This window comes from Vitis riparia, chromosome 1, assembly GCF_004353265.1.
Source record: "Vitis riparia cultivar Riparia Gloire de Montpellier isolate 1030 chromosome 1, EGFV_Vit.rip_1.0, whole genome shotgun sequence".
Classification (NCBI taxonomy): domain Eukaryota; kingdom Viridiplantae; phylum Streptophyta; class Magnoliopsida; order Vitales; family Vitaceae; genus Vitis; species Vitis riparia.
The window spans coordinates 12,411,282-12,427,583 of NC_048431.1; the positions used below are offsets into that span (position 1 = coordinate 12,411,282).

General features: G+C 34.6%; 1 protein-coding gene across 5 annotated transcripts; it reads left to right on the top strand.

Moving 5' to 3' along the window:
- The first annotated feature begins 7,716 nt into the window (after window positions 1–7,716).
- Window positions 7,717–15,662, top strand: LOC117916332 (F-box/kelch-repeat protein SKIP11-like). 5 transcript variants are annotated; one of them, XR_004651545.1, is made up of 2 exons: window positions 7,717–10,471; window positions 15,067–15,662. XR_004651545.1 is itself a non-coding variant. In XM_034832297.1 (2 exons), exon 2 carries the CDS (start codon window positions 8,745–8,747, stop codon window positions 10,368–10,370), a length of 1,626 nt encoding a protein of 541 aa, XP_034688188.1. In that variant the 5' UTR covers window positions 7,717–7,953; window positions 8,675–8,744; the 3' UTR covers window positions 10,371–11,019. The 5 variants fall into 5 exon arrangements, 2 of the variants coding, with proteins under 2 accessions (XP_034688188.1, XP_034688193.1); XR_004651544.1 differs by lacking the exon at window positions 15,067–15,662 and adding an exon at window positions 14,883–15,024; XR_004651543.1 differs by lacking the exon at window positions 15,067–15,662 and adding an exon at window positions 11,900–12,281.
- Window positions 15,663–16,302: the final 640 nt, after the last annotated feature.

Sequence of the window (16,302 nt, forward strand, 5' to 3'; positions counted from 1 at the left end):
AAAAATAAGTCACTCAATTGAGCCAATTAGGTTTAATTAGTTAATGAGTGTTTCAAGCCCTGGATGTTCAAAACGTGTTCCCAATCAATTGAGGCAAAACTCCGGGTCGATTGAGAATCAATTGTTCTATCAATCGAGTGCTTATAATATAGATGTGATATTTTAGTCATATAGATGAGATACTTGTACCAATGGAAGAAGGTTGGTTATCAGTTATATCAGAGTTCGTCATAGAAAAACAAAAGTGATGTGTAATGCGTAGGCAAGAAAATTGAATTCAAAAAGTTGCTTGATTAGTTGCGAGACAAAATTATGAAGAACAGTGAGGGGCAAAGAATGGGTTAGAGGAAGGATTAGGTGGAACGAGTGGAGAATTAAATGTTGAGATTACGGAGCACCGAGAAAAGAAAGGAAAGACGAAAACAAAAGATTTAGATGGAGACATGGGCAAGTAAGTGTCACACCAAGGATCACTTAGAGCTGACTCCCACCAATAGTTGGCCAACCCAAATCCAATCTTTTTTATTATTATCAACCCTCTAATCCTTCTTTTGTACTTGCGTCTCTTTGTCTCACTGCCCAACTCACATTATTTCTTTTATTTTTATTTTTCTAGATCCTCGGAATCATTCACAGCTATACTCCTCTGTTTTTTCTTCAAAAGCTTACACTCGGGTTATTTCCCTCCCTCACTGTGATTAATGATATGAAATGTGTCAATCACAATGAAGGGATCCATCCATTCCCCCTTGCTAATGCCACCCATCTCAAATGCTCAATTATCAGGTACACTACTCTTATTATATAGAAATATCATACAAATGGGAATTAATAATAATAATAATAATGGGTTTGCCTTAAATGTGGTTCAATTTTCATGAAATCTTAGGCCCCTTTTGAGCCCAAAACATTATCATTATGATCTTAGCCTTTTGTCTCAATTCTACAGTATGACAACCAACTGCAGGGCATGCCCCACCTCTGCAATGAGGTGGACGTGAAGGGTTGATGCCATTTACAATTATGTCTAATAAAATTAAGAGTTTTTATTTTCTTTCTTTCTTTTTTTAAAGTAAGTGTTAGTTACCGGGAGAAAAATACTTCAATCATATCACAATAATACTTCCAACCACCTTGAATTGACATGCATGCAATGCAACTTCCAAAGCATCGAGGAAAACAAACAGTCAGGCTACCTACTCTTTATTCACAAATTTAAAGTTTAGGAAATTTAAAAAAGTTCGGAGCCAGGTGCCATGACAGGGGAAGATGGCATCATTTTGTGAAGGAATTAATTGCAGAGAAGAAAGAAAAAGGGGATTAGCTGGGCGCAGTCCCTCCACGCGTCCCACGCCGAAATTAAAAAGAAGGAATTTTGAAATACAGAAGAACATAAAAATTATTCTGAACCCACAAGTGATCAGCGAATAATACAAATATATGAATATGCATATATTTTTTTCAATCAATCAATCAAAGATGAATAAAAATCCCATATGGGTGTAACACAACAACATCCGAAAGATTCCCCACTAATATTATATATATGAAGAAGCAATGATTAAGAGAGCTGGATGGAGTCGAGGGTGTAAGATAGGAATCCCACCTTTATTTTGTTTATTTATTTATTTAAAAAAAAAAAGAAAAAAAAAAGAGAAGAAGATAGAGAGGGGGGGAAATCAAGGCAAATGGTTTTGTTGTCATATACTGGTGTCTTTACAGCTTACAAGTATTGAATGTCTTGTTAGAGGGTTAATGGGGGGGGAAAAGTCAGTGTCATGGAGGTGGTCTGGTGGAGGTTTAAATGAGTGTAATTTGAGTCTTAGAGATACAAGTCGGTTGCTTTGGTTAGGCGAAATTCACGGATTTCTTGTTCCCTGCTTTATTATCTTTGAAGACGACATAAAGGTGTATGGAAGAGAGGTGGAGTGTGGAGGTGTGCATCATATCCAACACAAACAATAACATTTTTCAAAAAGAAGAGGGAAAATCGTTGAATATGACGTTTGCCTAACAATGTTATAAAACTTACAAGAGATATACTCCAGTGGAAATGGATCGAGGAGGGCTCAAGGCCTACGTCTCCTCCTCATCCTTTGACCTTTCCATTTTCTCCAACTTGTTCTTCCTTTCTTGGTCCTAATTTGCATCGTCCGCACACACGTCACTTGCCGACCTCCGCGGTCCAGGTTTATCATTTGGTATATACTTGTGATCATTTCTAAATAACCACTTAATCATATATATGTATGTGTATATATGTACCAAGGAAATACCGACAAAATGGGGCGATTGGTAGATGCATAAATAATAAAGGGCGTTTTATGATGTGGGAAGATGGGGCCATGGGGGGCATGGCGCAGGTCGAATACCCAAAGTAACATGCAGTCTATATCATGAAAACAAGCACACATGTCACATGGGTAGCCCCCCAATTTCACTTCCCTTGCGCTTGAGCGCTGCGTACAAATAAATAAATGGCTACAACTTAATCACACAGCCTTGTCCCTTTCTTCTTCACTTCCGAGTTCCACCCACTCCTCTCAAACCCTTTTCCTCCCCTTTTGCACCAAGGATTTTCCATTTTTGTCAGTCATTCATGATCACATTTGCTTTAATATGCCTTAGGTCCCTTTTTAACCAATCACAAAACTGTCCATGTTTAGTTGGCGGAGTTTCTCCTTCTTTAGGTTCCTCCTAGCCCGTTTTTATTTTTTTTCTCTTTCCATAGAAAAAAAGGAATGGAAAAACAAACCATCCGTACATGCATATGCTCCATTTATTATTTTTTTTCCTATTATTAGTTGCTTTAATTGGTTATCTTTTTAATAAAGAATTAAAGATTAGTGTGTTTGGAAACCTCCACATTTTCACCTTTTTTTTTTTCATTATATGTATATTTATTATTGCAATGAAATTTTAAAAAAAATAATATTTGTTGTGGTATTTTTTGCCCACTCTTACTAAGGTGTGTGAAAACACTTGGATAAGATGATAACGGGCTTTTACAATATCTCTAAGTAATAATTCATACTAAAAAACAATCATCATAATTTTATGGGATAAAAACATTATAAGGTAAGTTTCATAGTTTTAAAATTTTGATTAAAATACAATAGAAATTATGATTGAAGTACATTAATTTTGATTGGCAAAATGGAAGGAATGATGGACTCAATGAACTCTTTGAAAGTTCAAATAATGATGGTATAGTAGATTTAAGGAATTGGTACAATTATAAAATAGAAGAATTTTGGTGAAACTAGCTTTTAGACACTATTTTAGTATAGTTAATTAATGATTAGACAATTTACCAAGTCAACAGTAGTTGGGGAAAAAATAATTATAGGAGACGATTTAAATAATAAAAACTTTAGTTAGTTAATGACCAATCCATCGAGTTGAGGGAAAACCTTAGCAATTGTTATAACATTATTTGAGAGAAATTCTCAATACATATCATTTTATTAAGATAGATCTGATTGGAGCATGTAAGCAACCAATTCAGACATCCCTAACAAACATATTAAACTAATTGATTCAAATGCTAATAAGTAAATATATATATATATATATATATATATATATATATATATATATATATATATATATATATATTTATTTTATAAAATTTGATCTTTTATGTCTACAATATCTTAAAGGAACTTACTAGCATCATTTGACATTGTTTTTGAAAATCATTTAGGAATAAAGTTTTCTTCATCCTTCAATCTTTGAAAATTTGAAGTTCAATTAATAATGATTGGATGAGCCTTTTGAAATCCTTTAGAAGTGTTATGTATGCCATACTAATTAGGTGCAACTCAATTTTGCAATATTTTAATCACAAAAATTTGTCTTTAAATCTAAAAGTAAACTTGCGTATCCTTCAATATGCATGTAAATGATTTATTTGCTTGAAATTCTCTTTTAAATTGATTTGATATTTTTAAAACTTTCACCATTTGTTTGGAAATTATCAAAATTTATGATTGTATTTATTAAAATCCATGGTTGGGAAAAATTAAGGACAATAAAAATGATGATTTTTTGTACTTGTGCTCTAGGAAAATGAAAACAATATAAAAGAAAATTTTAATAACATAATTTTAAAAATTATTTTTGAAAATATATTCTTAAATATATTTTTTAAAATAAAAATTTAAAGATTTTTGAGTATCAATTAATTATTATTATTTTGTAATTAAAACAATATGTGATTAAGAGCTTATTAAATAGTGATTTTAAAAAAGGTTAGAAATGCTTTCGATTTTGAAAGTATTTTCTTATATAAATTAGGCATTTGATAAAATTTTTAAAATTAGTTTCAAAAATCTAACGTGTAATTTATTTATAATATTTTTTGTTATCTTTTTTTAAGAAAACCCAAATCAAGGTTTAAAACATGTTTGGATAACATTGTTTTCAGTTTTAGAATTTTCCTAAAAAAGCAAAATTATTTTTTAAGACGTTGAAAACCAAAAAGAAATCACATATCCCATAGGTTCAACAGAATAAAAAATTATGAATATTACAAATACAAAAGAAATATTAAAATGAAAAAAAACTTATCTCATATATATTTAAAATCATATTATTTGGCATAAATATTATATCTATTTTATTTATTAAATTATGGATTATTATAAGTGAGTATATTTTTATATTAAAATAATTTATTTAATATATCTATTTAAAAATAAAAAATAGTTGCTAAAAAGCATTTTACATAAATATCCTTGGAGGGAGCTCCATGTCACCGACAAAAAAAGGCGAGGGGAGAAATATAAAATGGTGAAATAGCCGATAGGGAAGGCTTTATTCTAAAAAAGGAAGGGGAGGAATGAGGGATCACGTGAGAAATGCGTGAAGAGGGGAATAGGGATCCGGGGAGAGGAGGGTGTTTGGCGAGGTGCAATTAGTGAGTAAACACCTTTCTCAACCTCCAATAATGCTTCACATGACGACGCGTCTTTATATAAGTGACCGACACGTGTTGTGCCCACACTGGTCCACTCATGCCTCGGTCCCTGAGGCCTCCCCGATTATTATAACTGCTTAGTGCACGCCAGAATCTTTTTTGTGGGTTGGAGTTTTGAGAGGGTAGTGGACTTTACCTTCTTTTCTAAGTTTTCTTATTCTTCACATTTAAAATCAATCATCATAATTTTTCTTTCTATTTTTTTTTTTGCTTCTGCCCATTTTTAACCCCTCTAAACATGATGTGCGCACGTGCCCATGTTTACATTTTCTCTCTGTTCTTTATACATATATGATTTGTATTCTTCCTTATTTCCAAATATTTGAACTCAATTCCCTTTTATCAAATAATAATAATAATAATAATGATCATAAGTACAATATTAACAGAGATTTGGGTCCGTGGCATTTTATATTGAAGGTCAGGACTCAGGATCCACGAATGTGTATAATTGAAAGACCATCATAAAAATTTCTTTTTGCTTTTTTTTTTTTTTTTTTAAATGGGAAAAATGAAAACAAAGGCGCCGCTGACGGACATTCTCGGCTAAGTAATAAGGGGCGTAGATGCGGCCGTTGAAAAAACTATTAGTTGATTGGGATTTTAAAATACGCGGAAAACAAGTAAAATATAAAAGCGAAGTGGCTTTTTGAACCCTCAATTCCACTGAGGGGGCTCCCACGTGCGCCGACACGTGGCACGCATTACTATAGCGATGTCTTTGCCCCTTGCTTGCTCGCTCATATCACCGCTGGATTAGATTAAAAAGTGGGGTTTTTATTTTTAGTTTTTTATAATCACGTGCGCCGCATGGGACTCTCGTTGGTCCACTTCGGTCGTCGCCGACGCCGTCAAGTCGTACACGCAAAAACATATCAGGTCTGCACACGAAATCTCCAAACCATCCTTACGCGGATGGGGGAAGGACGGTGGCTTGGGGCGGGCAAGGGGGGGTGGGATGGTCTTCTTGTTGACGGCGGAGGACACCTGTCAGAATATCTCATCTTCGGATGGTCAAAATCTCGTGACACTAAAGTGGCTGGTTATGGGCCGTGTGATGTGAATATTTGGTGGACGCATGATATCAGTGGGACCCAGTATAAAAGGTTGACGGTTTGAAAATGATATCCGCCACGTAACTGACTCAACTCCTCCAAATTTGATTTGATTTTTCCACACTGTTTCCGTTTTGCCCTTTTCTTTTTCTCTTTTTCATATTGGAAACATTTCTCTTTCTTTCTTGTTGCTTGGTAGCGTGAGGGATATGACTCTCAAGTCTCAACCAAGCCCTGAATTGTCCTCTGCAAACTCTCGTATATTTCGGAGCATGAAGTTATTGGTAAATATATATATATTTTAAATTTCTTAGTTAAATTGGGTCGGTTGCCATCTTAAAAAGGGCAGATCTTGGTAATTTGGGCAAAAAAAGGCGGAGGGGGGTAGAATTGGAAAATGAAAAAGGTGGGTCGAGGGAGTATATGGGCGGTCAATAATAATGATAGGAGATGACCAAAACTCATGCATGTTTCACCTTTTTGTGATTGACGCATGGGGTTGGATTGTATTGACCAATTCTACTGTTGTAATTGAAAAGGCCAAACAAAAGTGAGAGCAGAGGAAAGAGAGGAACGGAGGTGATAATTATTTTCATGGCGCGTATGGAACCAAGTGTGGAACGGACCCGAATCTCACCCTTACACGCTATACTATTTTATAGTTTATAATGCATAATTAAAAGTTGAAATGATTATCCCCAATCCAATCCAATCCATGCACAGTAAAACCTAATGTAAACCTTCATTTTTTTTGTCTTTCTTCCTTAGTCCTTTTACGAATATTGAAGATAGAATTATATATTTATTCATATATTTTCAAGTATTGATTTATTTTTATCATTCGAAAAAGTAAAAGCATTCCTCAAAAAATTTGATCTACTTCCATCAATAGAAGCCGCCGTGTGCTTGCTTTTGAACACATGCGATGGAGGCAGGAAATACTTGCATTTTAAATGTGATTGTTTTCCAAGAGGAGGATAGAGATAAATACGTGGCCATTTCAACTTTTTGACTATCCGAATTAAAAGAATAATTACATTTTAAAGCAGAATAATTTTAAGCATTGCACGCCAAGCAACCACCTTTGCCTTTTTTTTTTTTTTTAATTACAAATGTATAATTTTACACGTGTATGTATTTGATTCGTGTAATATTTTGGTTTAGATTAAGGAATTTAGAAATTAAGAATAAGTTATACAAGGCAGGAATATAAGATTTTGTTCGTGAGATCATGAGAAATGGGATATTTGAATTTGATTTGGTGGTTTTGAGGCAAGCACAAAGAAAAAGGTAGGGTTGCAATAAGCTACATATTCCCGAGAAGCAGAGGATCGCTCTCCCAGGAATTTCAGACAAAGTGGTACGCCGTGTGAGACGATAAATTGAGCCGCAAAGCGCGAGTGATTGACCATCCGAGAAATTGGAAATAACGAATAGCAAACAAGAATGATAGGGGGAACTGAGACGTGGGAAAACCGGAGTCCTCCCGTTCTCACACTCGCCCTCCACCCCCCATCGCCGGTCACCGGTTACCGGTTACTGTCCCCACCACCACCACCACCACCACCCCCGAAGGAAAATTATAATTAAAAAAATCCAATACAGAAAAGGGTAGAAATTCCTCCCCCCCCAAAAAAAAAAAAAAAAAAAAAGACACACGCACAGAAATTAGATAAATTAAACAGAGAGAGAGAGAGAGGGAGAGAGAGAAAGGACCCCTCCAAAGATTTTGCCAATTGCCACAAAGCCCAAACCACACCCAAAGGCCGAAGGTATTGTTGATTTGCAGAGAGAATCCAAAGGACGAAAGAGAGACTGAAACTGCATAGCCAGAGATATACGGAAAAACAAAAGAGATACACTATTAATCTTCTTAATTATTTCCAATCAACTCCTCTTTCTTCTTATCCAATCCGCGTAAGTCCTCTTCGTATTACTTACTACTCACTTTGCTTTTCTTTGTTTTCTTCTTCTTTCTCCGTTCATACAAATAATTGCTCAAATTTTTTTTTCTTTTATTAATAACACAAACCTGGACAGATCTAATCTAATCTAGTTTGGGGTTTTGGTTTTCAAATTAGAGTGTTAAGAGTTCTGGCTTTGATCATTTGTTGTTGTGCCTTAGCTGGATGAAATTTGGAGATCTGGGTTGGCCAATTTTCTGAGCGGTGATTCATTTTTTTTTTCTTCCTCGGGTTTTGGGATTGTGGGCTGTTTTTGTTATTGAAATTTTGATTGTTCGTGGTTGTTTTTGGGGGTATCGGTTGTTCTCATTTTTGACGAATTTGGTTGTTCAAGAGGGGATTTTGAATTCGGAAACTTACAAGTTGTTGAAATAATTGGTGTTTCTTTCTCTTAATCTGGATCGTTGTTCCTTGGATTCAGATTGGTGAGCTTTGATATAATAGTAAAAAAGGTTGGATTTTCATTTAATTCTCCTCGTTTTTGTTTCTGAGTTTTCCCTATTTCATGAAACCATTTACGAATTAGGGGTTTTAGATTTTCAATCTCTTAAAAAAAAAAAAAAATCCCACTTCCCCCCCTATTTGAATAGGTTCGATTCTGTATTTTAACCGGATTTTGAGGGACTCGGGTGCTTCAGTTATTGATTTTTGGCTGCCGATTTCATTGTGGTAAGGAAGAAAGAAGGCTTTGGATTGGACTGGCTTCGTGAATTTGAAGCTGTTCCAGTGCTGAATTACAGAGACATGTTGGAGGGTCGGTCCTGTCTGTTTTCAAGGGCATTACCGAGCTCCTGCGAACAAGAAAGCAACTGGTCTTACATGACTTACCGGGTCGAGAAAAAAGAGAAACGCCCATTAGAAATTGATGCAGAAGAAGAACTCCAAGTTGAAGATGCAAATGGAAAGTGCCCACCAGATATTGATGCCCAAGAAAAACAAGTCATCCCAGCCATAAAAAGGAGACGCCCATTAGAATTTGATAGCGAAGAAGAGTTCCGAATCAACCTGGCAATTGGAAAGTGCCCACTGGAAATTGATTTAGAAGACCAACACCACCCTGATGTTGCAGGTGGGAAGCGGCCACTAGAAATTGATGGAGAAGAACCCCAACTAAGTTCGTTCTTTAAGCTGACCGAAGCTCGTGAAAGTGTCGAACCAACTCCGACCATAAGTGATCTCACATTATCCCCTGAAGATCAATCCCATAAACAGGGTCCCCCAGAGGATGAGTCAGATAAGCCCGGAATCAACCTCTCTCTGTCATTGGCAGACCAATCCAATAGCCAGCATCAAGCAGAATTTAATTCAGATTTGGATTCCCTTATCCAACCCATTGGCAGAGACTTGTCAATTAGTTGTCTCATCCGATGCTCAAGGTCGGATTATGGTTTTATTGCTTCGCTAAATCGAAGCTTTCGTTCGATAATTCAGAGTGGTGAGCTCTACAGAGAAAGGCGGAAGAACGGGGTTATTGAACACTGGATTTATTTTTCTTGTCAACTTCTTGAATGGGAAGCTTTTGATCCAATTCACCATCGTTGGATGCGATTGCCAACAATGACCTTCAATGAATGCTTCATGTGTTCAGATAAGGAGTCTTTGGCTGTGGGCACTGAACTTCTTGTATTTGGGAAGGAGGTGATGTCCCACGTTATTTATAAGTACAGCATTTTAACAAACTCATGGTCTTCTGGAATGAGTATGAACGCGCCAAGATGCTTGTTTGGGTCTGCCAGCCTGGGGGAGATTGCAATTTTAGCTGGTGGTTGTGATTCACAGGGAAACATCTTGAGCTCTGCAGAACTTTATAACTCCGAGACAGGAGCTTGGGAGATGCTACCAAGCATGAATAAACCGAGGAAGATGTGTTCTGGGGTATTTATGGATGGCAAGTTTTATGTCATTGGGGGAATTGGAGGAAGTGACTCAAAGCCCCTTCCATGCGGAGAGGAGTATAATTTGCAGACAAGAGTTTGGACTGAAATTTCTGACATGTCCCCTGTACGAAGTGGTGCACCCAGGGAGAATGAGACTGCTGCAGCTGAGGCTCCTCCTCTAGTAGCAGTAGTAAACAATGAATTATATGCAGCTGATTATGCAGACATGGAGGTGAGGAAATATGAAAAGGAGAGTAGACTGTGGCTTACAGTGGGGAGGTTGCCTGAACGGGCAGTATCAATGAATGGTTGGGGTCTTGCATTTAGAGCATGTGGAGATAAACTTGTTGTCATTGGTGGACCCAGAGCTTTGGGCGAAGGGTTTATAGAGCTCAATTCATGGGTCCCAAGTGAAGGGCCTCCACAGTGGAACGTGCTTGCTGTGAAGCAATCGGGTAACTTTGTCTATAATTGTGCCGTGATGGGATGCTGAAGAGGTGGATTTTGATGGTACCATGTGTACTATAACATGCCTCCCTCTGAATGGGTCGCACAAGATTGGTTTGTCCATCTGCACCTGATTCTTGCTAATGGGTAATTTCCCCTTTCTTTTAATTTCTTTTACTTTATTGGGTGGGGGAGGATGGGGAGGAATTTCAGATTTTACTCAAGATTCAATAGAATGTTTTCTTGCAAGGTGATCTTGAGTTTTTATTTTTATTTTTAAATTTTATTTATCTTTTCTTCCATCGAAATTGTGTCTTCCCTCATTCCAGTGACATGAGAACTTTCAAAGGTTGGTGTTATTTAGCACAGGGATAGTTTAATAATTTGAAGTACCGATACATTGGCCGGTTGTCATTAGTGTTGTTGAAGCCTTTTCATTTTTATTTTTTTTTTTCTTTCTTCCTTCTAAAAATCACAGGACTACTAGTTATATGGGTTTCATAATCCTTAATTTTCTTGCATTGTCCTCAAGAGAGAAAATAAGTTCTAAGAGGTTGTCATTCTGGACCATGCTTATGTACTAATTACATTCATCATTGCAATTGATGGGCTCTGTATTTTGAGCCTTTTCTTTTTTATTTTCTTATGTATCTCTGCAGAACCTTCTGTTTTAATTCATTGTTTCTCATCTCTAATTCCTTTTATGTTTATTTGATTCATGAAATGTTATTTATTTCTGTTCTCTTTCTTTATGTTGTTGTGTGAATCCAGACGGGACATAGTTGGAGTTGTTGGTTGAGAATATCTCCATTTGACAATCTTAATATGTGGTATCTTATGACAAATGGACTGCATTATCATAAAAAGTATTAGAAAATGCAATTCTGATATATCATTTTTCCCATTAACCAGTCAATCCTGTGTGGTATTCCAAGCTGGTATTCCTTTCCTCATTATCTAAGTTGTGCAAATAGTGTTTCTATGATGGTAATTTTAGTTTATGAGCAATATTCTATGTCGGTAGGTTTGAAGTGTGTGCATATTTGGGAGCAACCCTCAACCTGCAAAAAAATGAAAGACACAGACCAGATTCAAGCTAACATACTAATGTATACTTGAAGGATTTATTGTGAACATTTATATTCAGTTGATAATATTACTTCTGAATATTCTTCTTTTTCAAAGAGGTAGAAAAGGGGAAAAACAGCATTATGTATGAACAAATTGCCCTGCTATTTACCTTTAACATGATTGTATGGAAGCCCAGCTTTAATTCCTGTAAACCCTTATTTTTGCTATATTATTTGATATTGGGATGATCACTTCAAATTTCTTACTCATGAAAAATACCACTTATCTTCGAAGTTGGTGTGTGTAAGAGTAGTTCTGAAAATCCTATAACACATAAATCTTGCTGGAAATCCAATAGAACAAAATGAATGAAAGAGAAAATACCCATGCAGCACGAACACTTCTATAGTGGAGGAATGCCCTTGTTGGAAACAACACTTAATTAGACACTTGTCGGATGTATGAACCATTTTATAATAATATTTGCTTTCACATTATGTGCAGGCCTATACAAGTTAAATACTTGGTGCACATGTTAAAAAAAATGACTCAACATACTTCAACAAATCAAAAGGATAGAGGTTCAAAGAAAAAATTGTTGTAAGGGCAGAGTAACGTGAGTATTGTATATGCTATTTGTGCATAGCTTCTTGTTCCAATTTATGCTAATTGAATTAATCTATCTTCTATAGTTATCATATGTAATGTAATTATCTACAAAATAAGAATAGATCAGTGGGATGGGAAAGGAGCCTATTTGTATGGGCTTCCTATTGCTTATCAGGAAAGGAGCAGACTGATAACTTTAAATTTGTGGCCTTGTATCTGTATTTGCATTTCTGATATAAATATATGGTTAGATGTGTGGTAAACTACATTTAAGATATTATTTGTTGTTGATCATCTGATAGTATCAGTTATAGGCCATGGAACTAAGTTGATTCCTTGAAAAATTATTGGAGAAATGTTTTGAAGTGATGAGTCCCATGCTTGTGATGAAAGATTAAATTGAGTACTTTGGAAAATTAAAAAGGAAACACAATTTAGGAGAATTACACAAGAACCTTGAGTATTGCAGTATTATATGTTCCTATCATGGTTACTTCTAGCCTGGTTCATATATATAAATAACTTGCTGCTTGAAGCTTTGTTGAGCTATGCTTTTTCTTGCCCAGACAATTAAAGGAAATGTTCCTTCTAGATATCTCAACTATATGCAAATCTACGGTTATTTATTTTTGTCATTAATGGTTTGTATGTTTTTTATTTATTTATTTCTATTATTGTAGGTTTTTCTATTTCATGATTAGTTTTTAAGTTAAATAAAATGATGGTTATAGCTATTCCCTTGTTATATTATATAATGTTTATTGCTGTATAAGCCAAGGAACTAAGTCGGTTCCTTGAAATTTTTTTAGAGAAATGGATAAGGGGTTGAGTCCTATATTTATGATGAAAGATTAAATTGAGGACTAATGCAAATTAAAAAAGAAGTGCAATTTTGTTGTTAAGGGTTTGTATGTTGTTTCAATCATTTGTAGTGCTTTTTGGAAAAACACTTGATGGGCGATTCTCCTAAAAACACTTCCAGATAAAACACGTCAAGTAGAAATACTGCCAAACGCACTTTAAGTCTTTTCCTTGAAATGTTTTTAGAGAAATGGATAAGGGGTTGAGTCCTATATTTCTGATGAAAGATTACATTGAGGACTAATGAAAATTAAAATGGAAGTGCAATTCTTGTTGTTAAGGGTTTGTATGTTGTTTCTTATTTTTTCATTTTCTTTTATCATAGTAGGCTTTTTTAATCCATGATTAGTTTTAAGTTAAATTAACTGACAGTTGTTGTTATTCCCTTCTCATGTTATATAATGTTTGGTTCTGTACAATGTTACGCTATATATAACTTGTTTTTGTTGGCACTAAAATCCATAAGGAGTTCATCCCTTGTGGATTAGGCTGAAGGAAAAGCCTCAAAGCACGACTTCGATTTTCATGTACTTTGAAGCTTACATCCTAAATGTGTAACATGCACTGCCATAGGTTTGCCTTTGTTTTTTGTACTACATATATTCATGTGCTTTCTATCAATGAAAAATACTAAAAAACATGCATACTAAATTGCTTTTGAATTTCCATTTTTTATGTTTAAAGATTTGTTTGTAAATGGAGGGAACATAGGTGCATAATTACTGTTTGAATGAGTTTCCATTTTGCCTTGAAGATTTTGTTACATCCTAAATGTGTAACATGCACTGCCATAGGCTTGCCTTTGCTTTTTGTACTACAAATATTCATTTGCTTTCTATCAATGAAAATACTAAAAAACATGTATACTCAATTGCTTTTGAATTTCCATTTTATGTTTAAAGATTTGTTTGTAAATGGAGGGAACATAGGTGCATAGTTACTGTTTGAATGAGTTTCCATTTTGCCTTGAAGATTTTGTTTCTAGATGATGCAAGGAACTTAGGCCTGTTTCCCACTTTTATGTTAGTTGTGTTTGTATGTTTGATTGGTAAACATCTATAGTGTAAACAATTTGGGACATTCTTTATTTCCTAAAAAGCTCTTTTAAGCATTTCTCTTTGACAGACATTACTTGGAATTTTTTACTAGAAAATATATTTCTTTAAAGCCCCATTTATTTTGATGTTTCTTTTATTGTGATGCTTGGATAAAATTTATCAGTGTGTTTACTGTTTAAAATAGGAGATATTTTTCTGATGAAATTTTAGCCATTTTGCATTGGTATTATAAAATGTTATCTAACATTATTCTCTTCTAGGAAAACGGCTGTTATTTTGTAGATATGCAGAATAACAAATATTGTTTATTTTCCATAGAAAAGGGACTATAAAATAAATTAGAAGTGAATTTTTTTTACAGAGGCTTTTTATGGCCTAAGTGCCAGTTCATTTATTTAAGTTTTCTGCGTTAACTTAATTTACTATGTGCTCTAGGGCCAGGTGTTTTACAGAACTTAAGTTTGAAAATGCTTTAGGAAACCAGATGATGTAATGTTTTGCAAGAAAAAAATATCCAAGCTGTAGATACCAATGTTCTTTCTTTCTGTCCTTATTTTTCCCCCAAAAGCTACAACTTGTCTACCGTGGTTAACATTGGGTTGTTGATTTCCTTGGCTGATTGCTGTTTTAACATAGCCTCTACAAACCTTTTAATTTGAGCTGCGTCCCTCTTTAAAAATGTAGAACTATCAAGTGAGATAGAGCTTTCTTTCCATTATATAGTTAAAATAGTGAAGGGAAGTAGTGTTAGCCATTACTCAATAGTTATGTAAGGAACTGCACCCTAGCCTGTACCACCATTTGAGTGCACTGAGAAACCAGAAGACAAACACTGAGGTTTATAATTTTCTAGTAGCAGAGTTCAGATTTGAGGTGCTTTTATCTACTCTTTGATTTGACATTTTCCTATGGATTTGGTAATCAAATGGGGTTTCTGAGTAGCTTCCAAATATTCTCAGGTTTTGAGCGGCTTGCCTGAAGAAGAGCTCTGTAGGACAAGGAGTTTCATTTCATTCTTCCTTAGAATATACCCATTTTATCATGTCTTCTATATAATTTATCTGTTCTCTTTCTTATGCACCTACTGTTAATGCTCTGTCTCTCTCTGTCTCTCTCTCTATCTCTCTCTTGAGTTCTGAGCAGGTTCGGCTGTGACATATTCTTCTAGGGTGAACTGGCTTTGATTTATCCATTATGTAGATCCTTCCTGATTGAAAATATAATTGGCTAGCCAGTTTCTGATCTTCCAGAATTAGGATCTTAGTCTTAGGATTATCCAGTATCATAAAGGCAGCTTCATTGTGTTGTAATGGGTTCTCTTCTTTATCTCGATCATTATGACATCTCATATTTGACGATTACAGCCTGTAATATTTTCATGATTTGAGTAGGGAACTTGGAAGGGCTCATTAACGTTTCCCTTTAGGTGATAGGATTCGTCTTTGGTAACCTTATAAAATGTTGTCTTCATGCTCAACTTGTAAATTTTTGAAGCTGGTGTGTTGGTGGAGCTTGCAGCAGCATTGAAGAGTGGAAATTGTGAAAAACATTTATTGTAACTCTAGGTTAGAGGTCTATGATACTGGGTTTGGGTTCAGTACTCCCCGACTTAATCCGGACCTAGAGCAACTCATGTTTAGGTGGTCCTTAATGGCCTGCCCGTCCAGGACCGCTTAAGTGCATCAGGGTAACCTTTGGAAGCTCTTAATGGTCTCAGGCTCCTATTGGCTTTGGAAGCTCTTAATGATCTCAGGCTCCTATTGGCTTCCTAATAATAATAATAATAACAAAAACAATAATAATAACAATAACAATAATGATAATGATAATGATAATGATAATAAAAATAAATAAATAAATAAATAAATATTATTATTATTATTATTAGGGAAAATAATTTTAAAAATGTTTTTATTAAAGATGATTGAGGAAAAACATTGATATCTTGCTCCTTTAAAATTTGGATAAATGATGTTGATAATAATAATAATAAATATTATTATTATTATTTGGGAAAATAATTTTAAAAATGTTTTTATGAAAGATAATTGAGGAAAAACACCGATCTTCTTGCTCCTTTAAAATTTGGATAAATGATGTTGATAATAATAATAATAAATATTATTATTATTATTCGGGAAAATAATTTTAAAAATGTTTTCATTAAAGATGATTGAGGAAAAACATTGATCTTCTTGCTCCTTCAAAATTTGGATAAATGATGTTGATAATAATAATAATAATAATCATAAAATAAAAATTATTATTATTATTATTAGGGAAAATAATTTTAAAAATGTTTTTATTAAAGATGATTGAGGAAAAACATTGATCTTCTTGCTCCTTTAAAATTTGGATAAATGATGTTGAGAAATATGG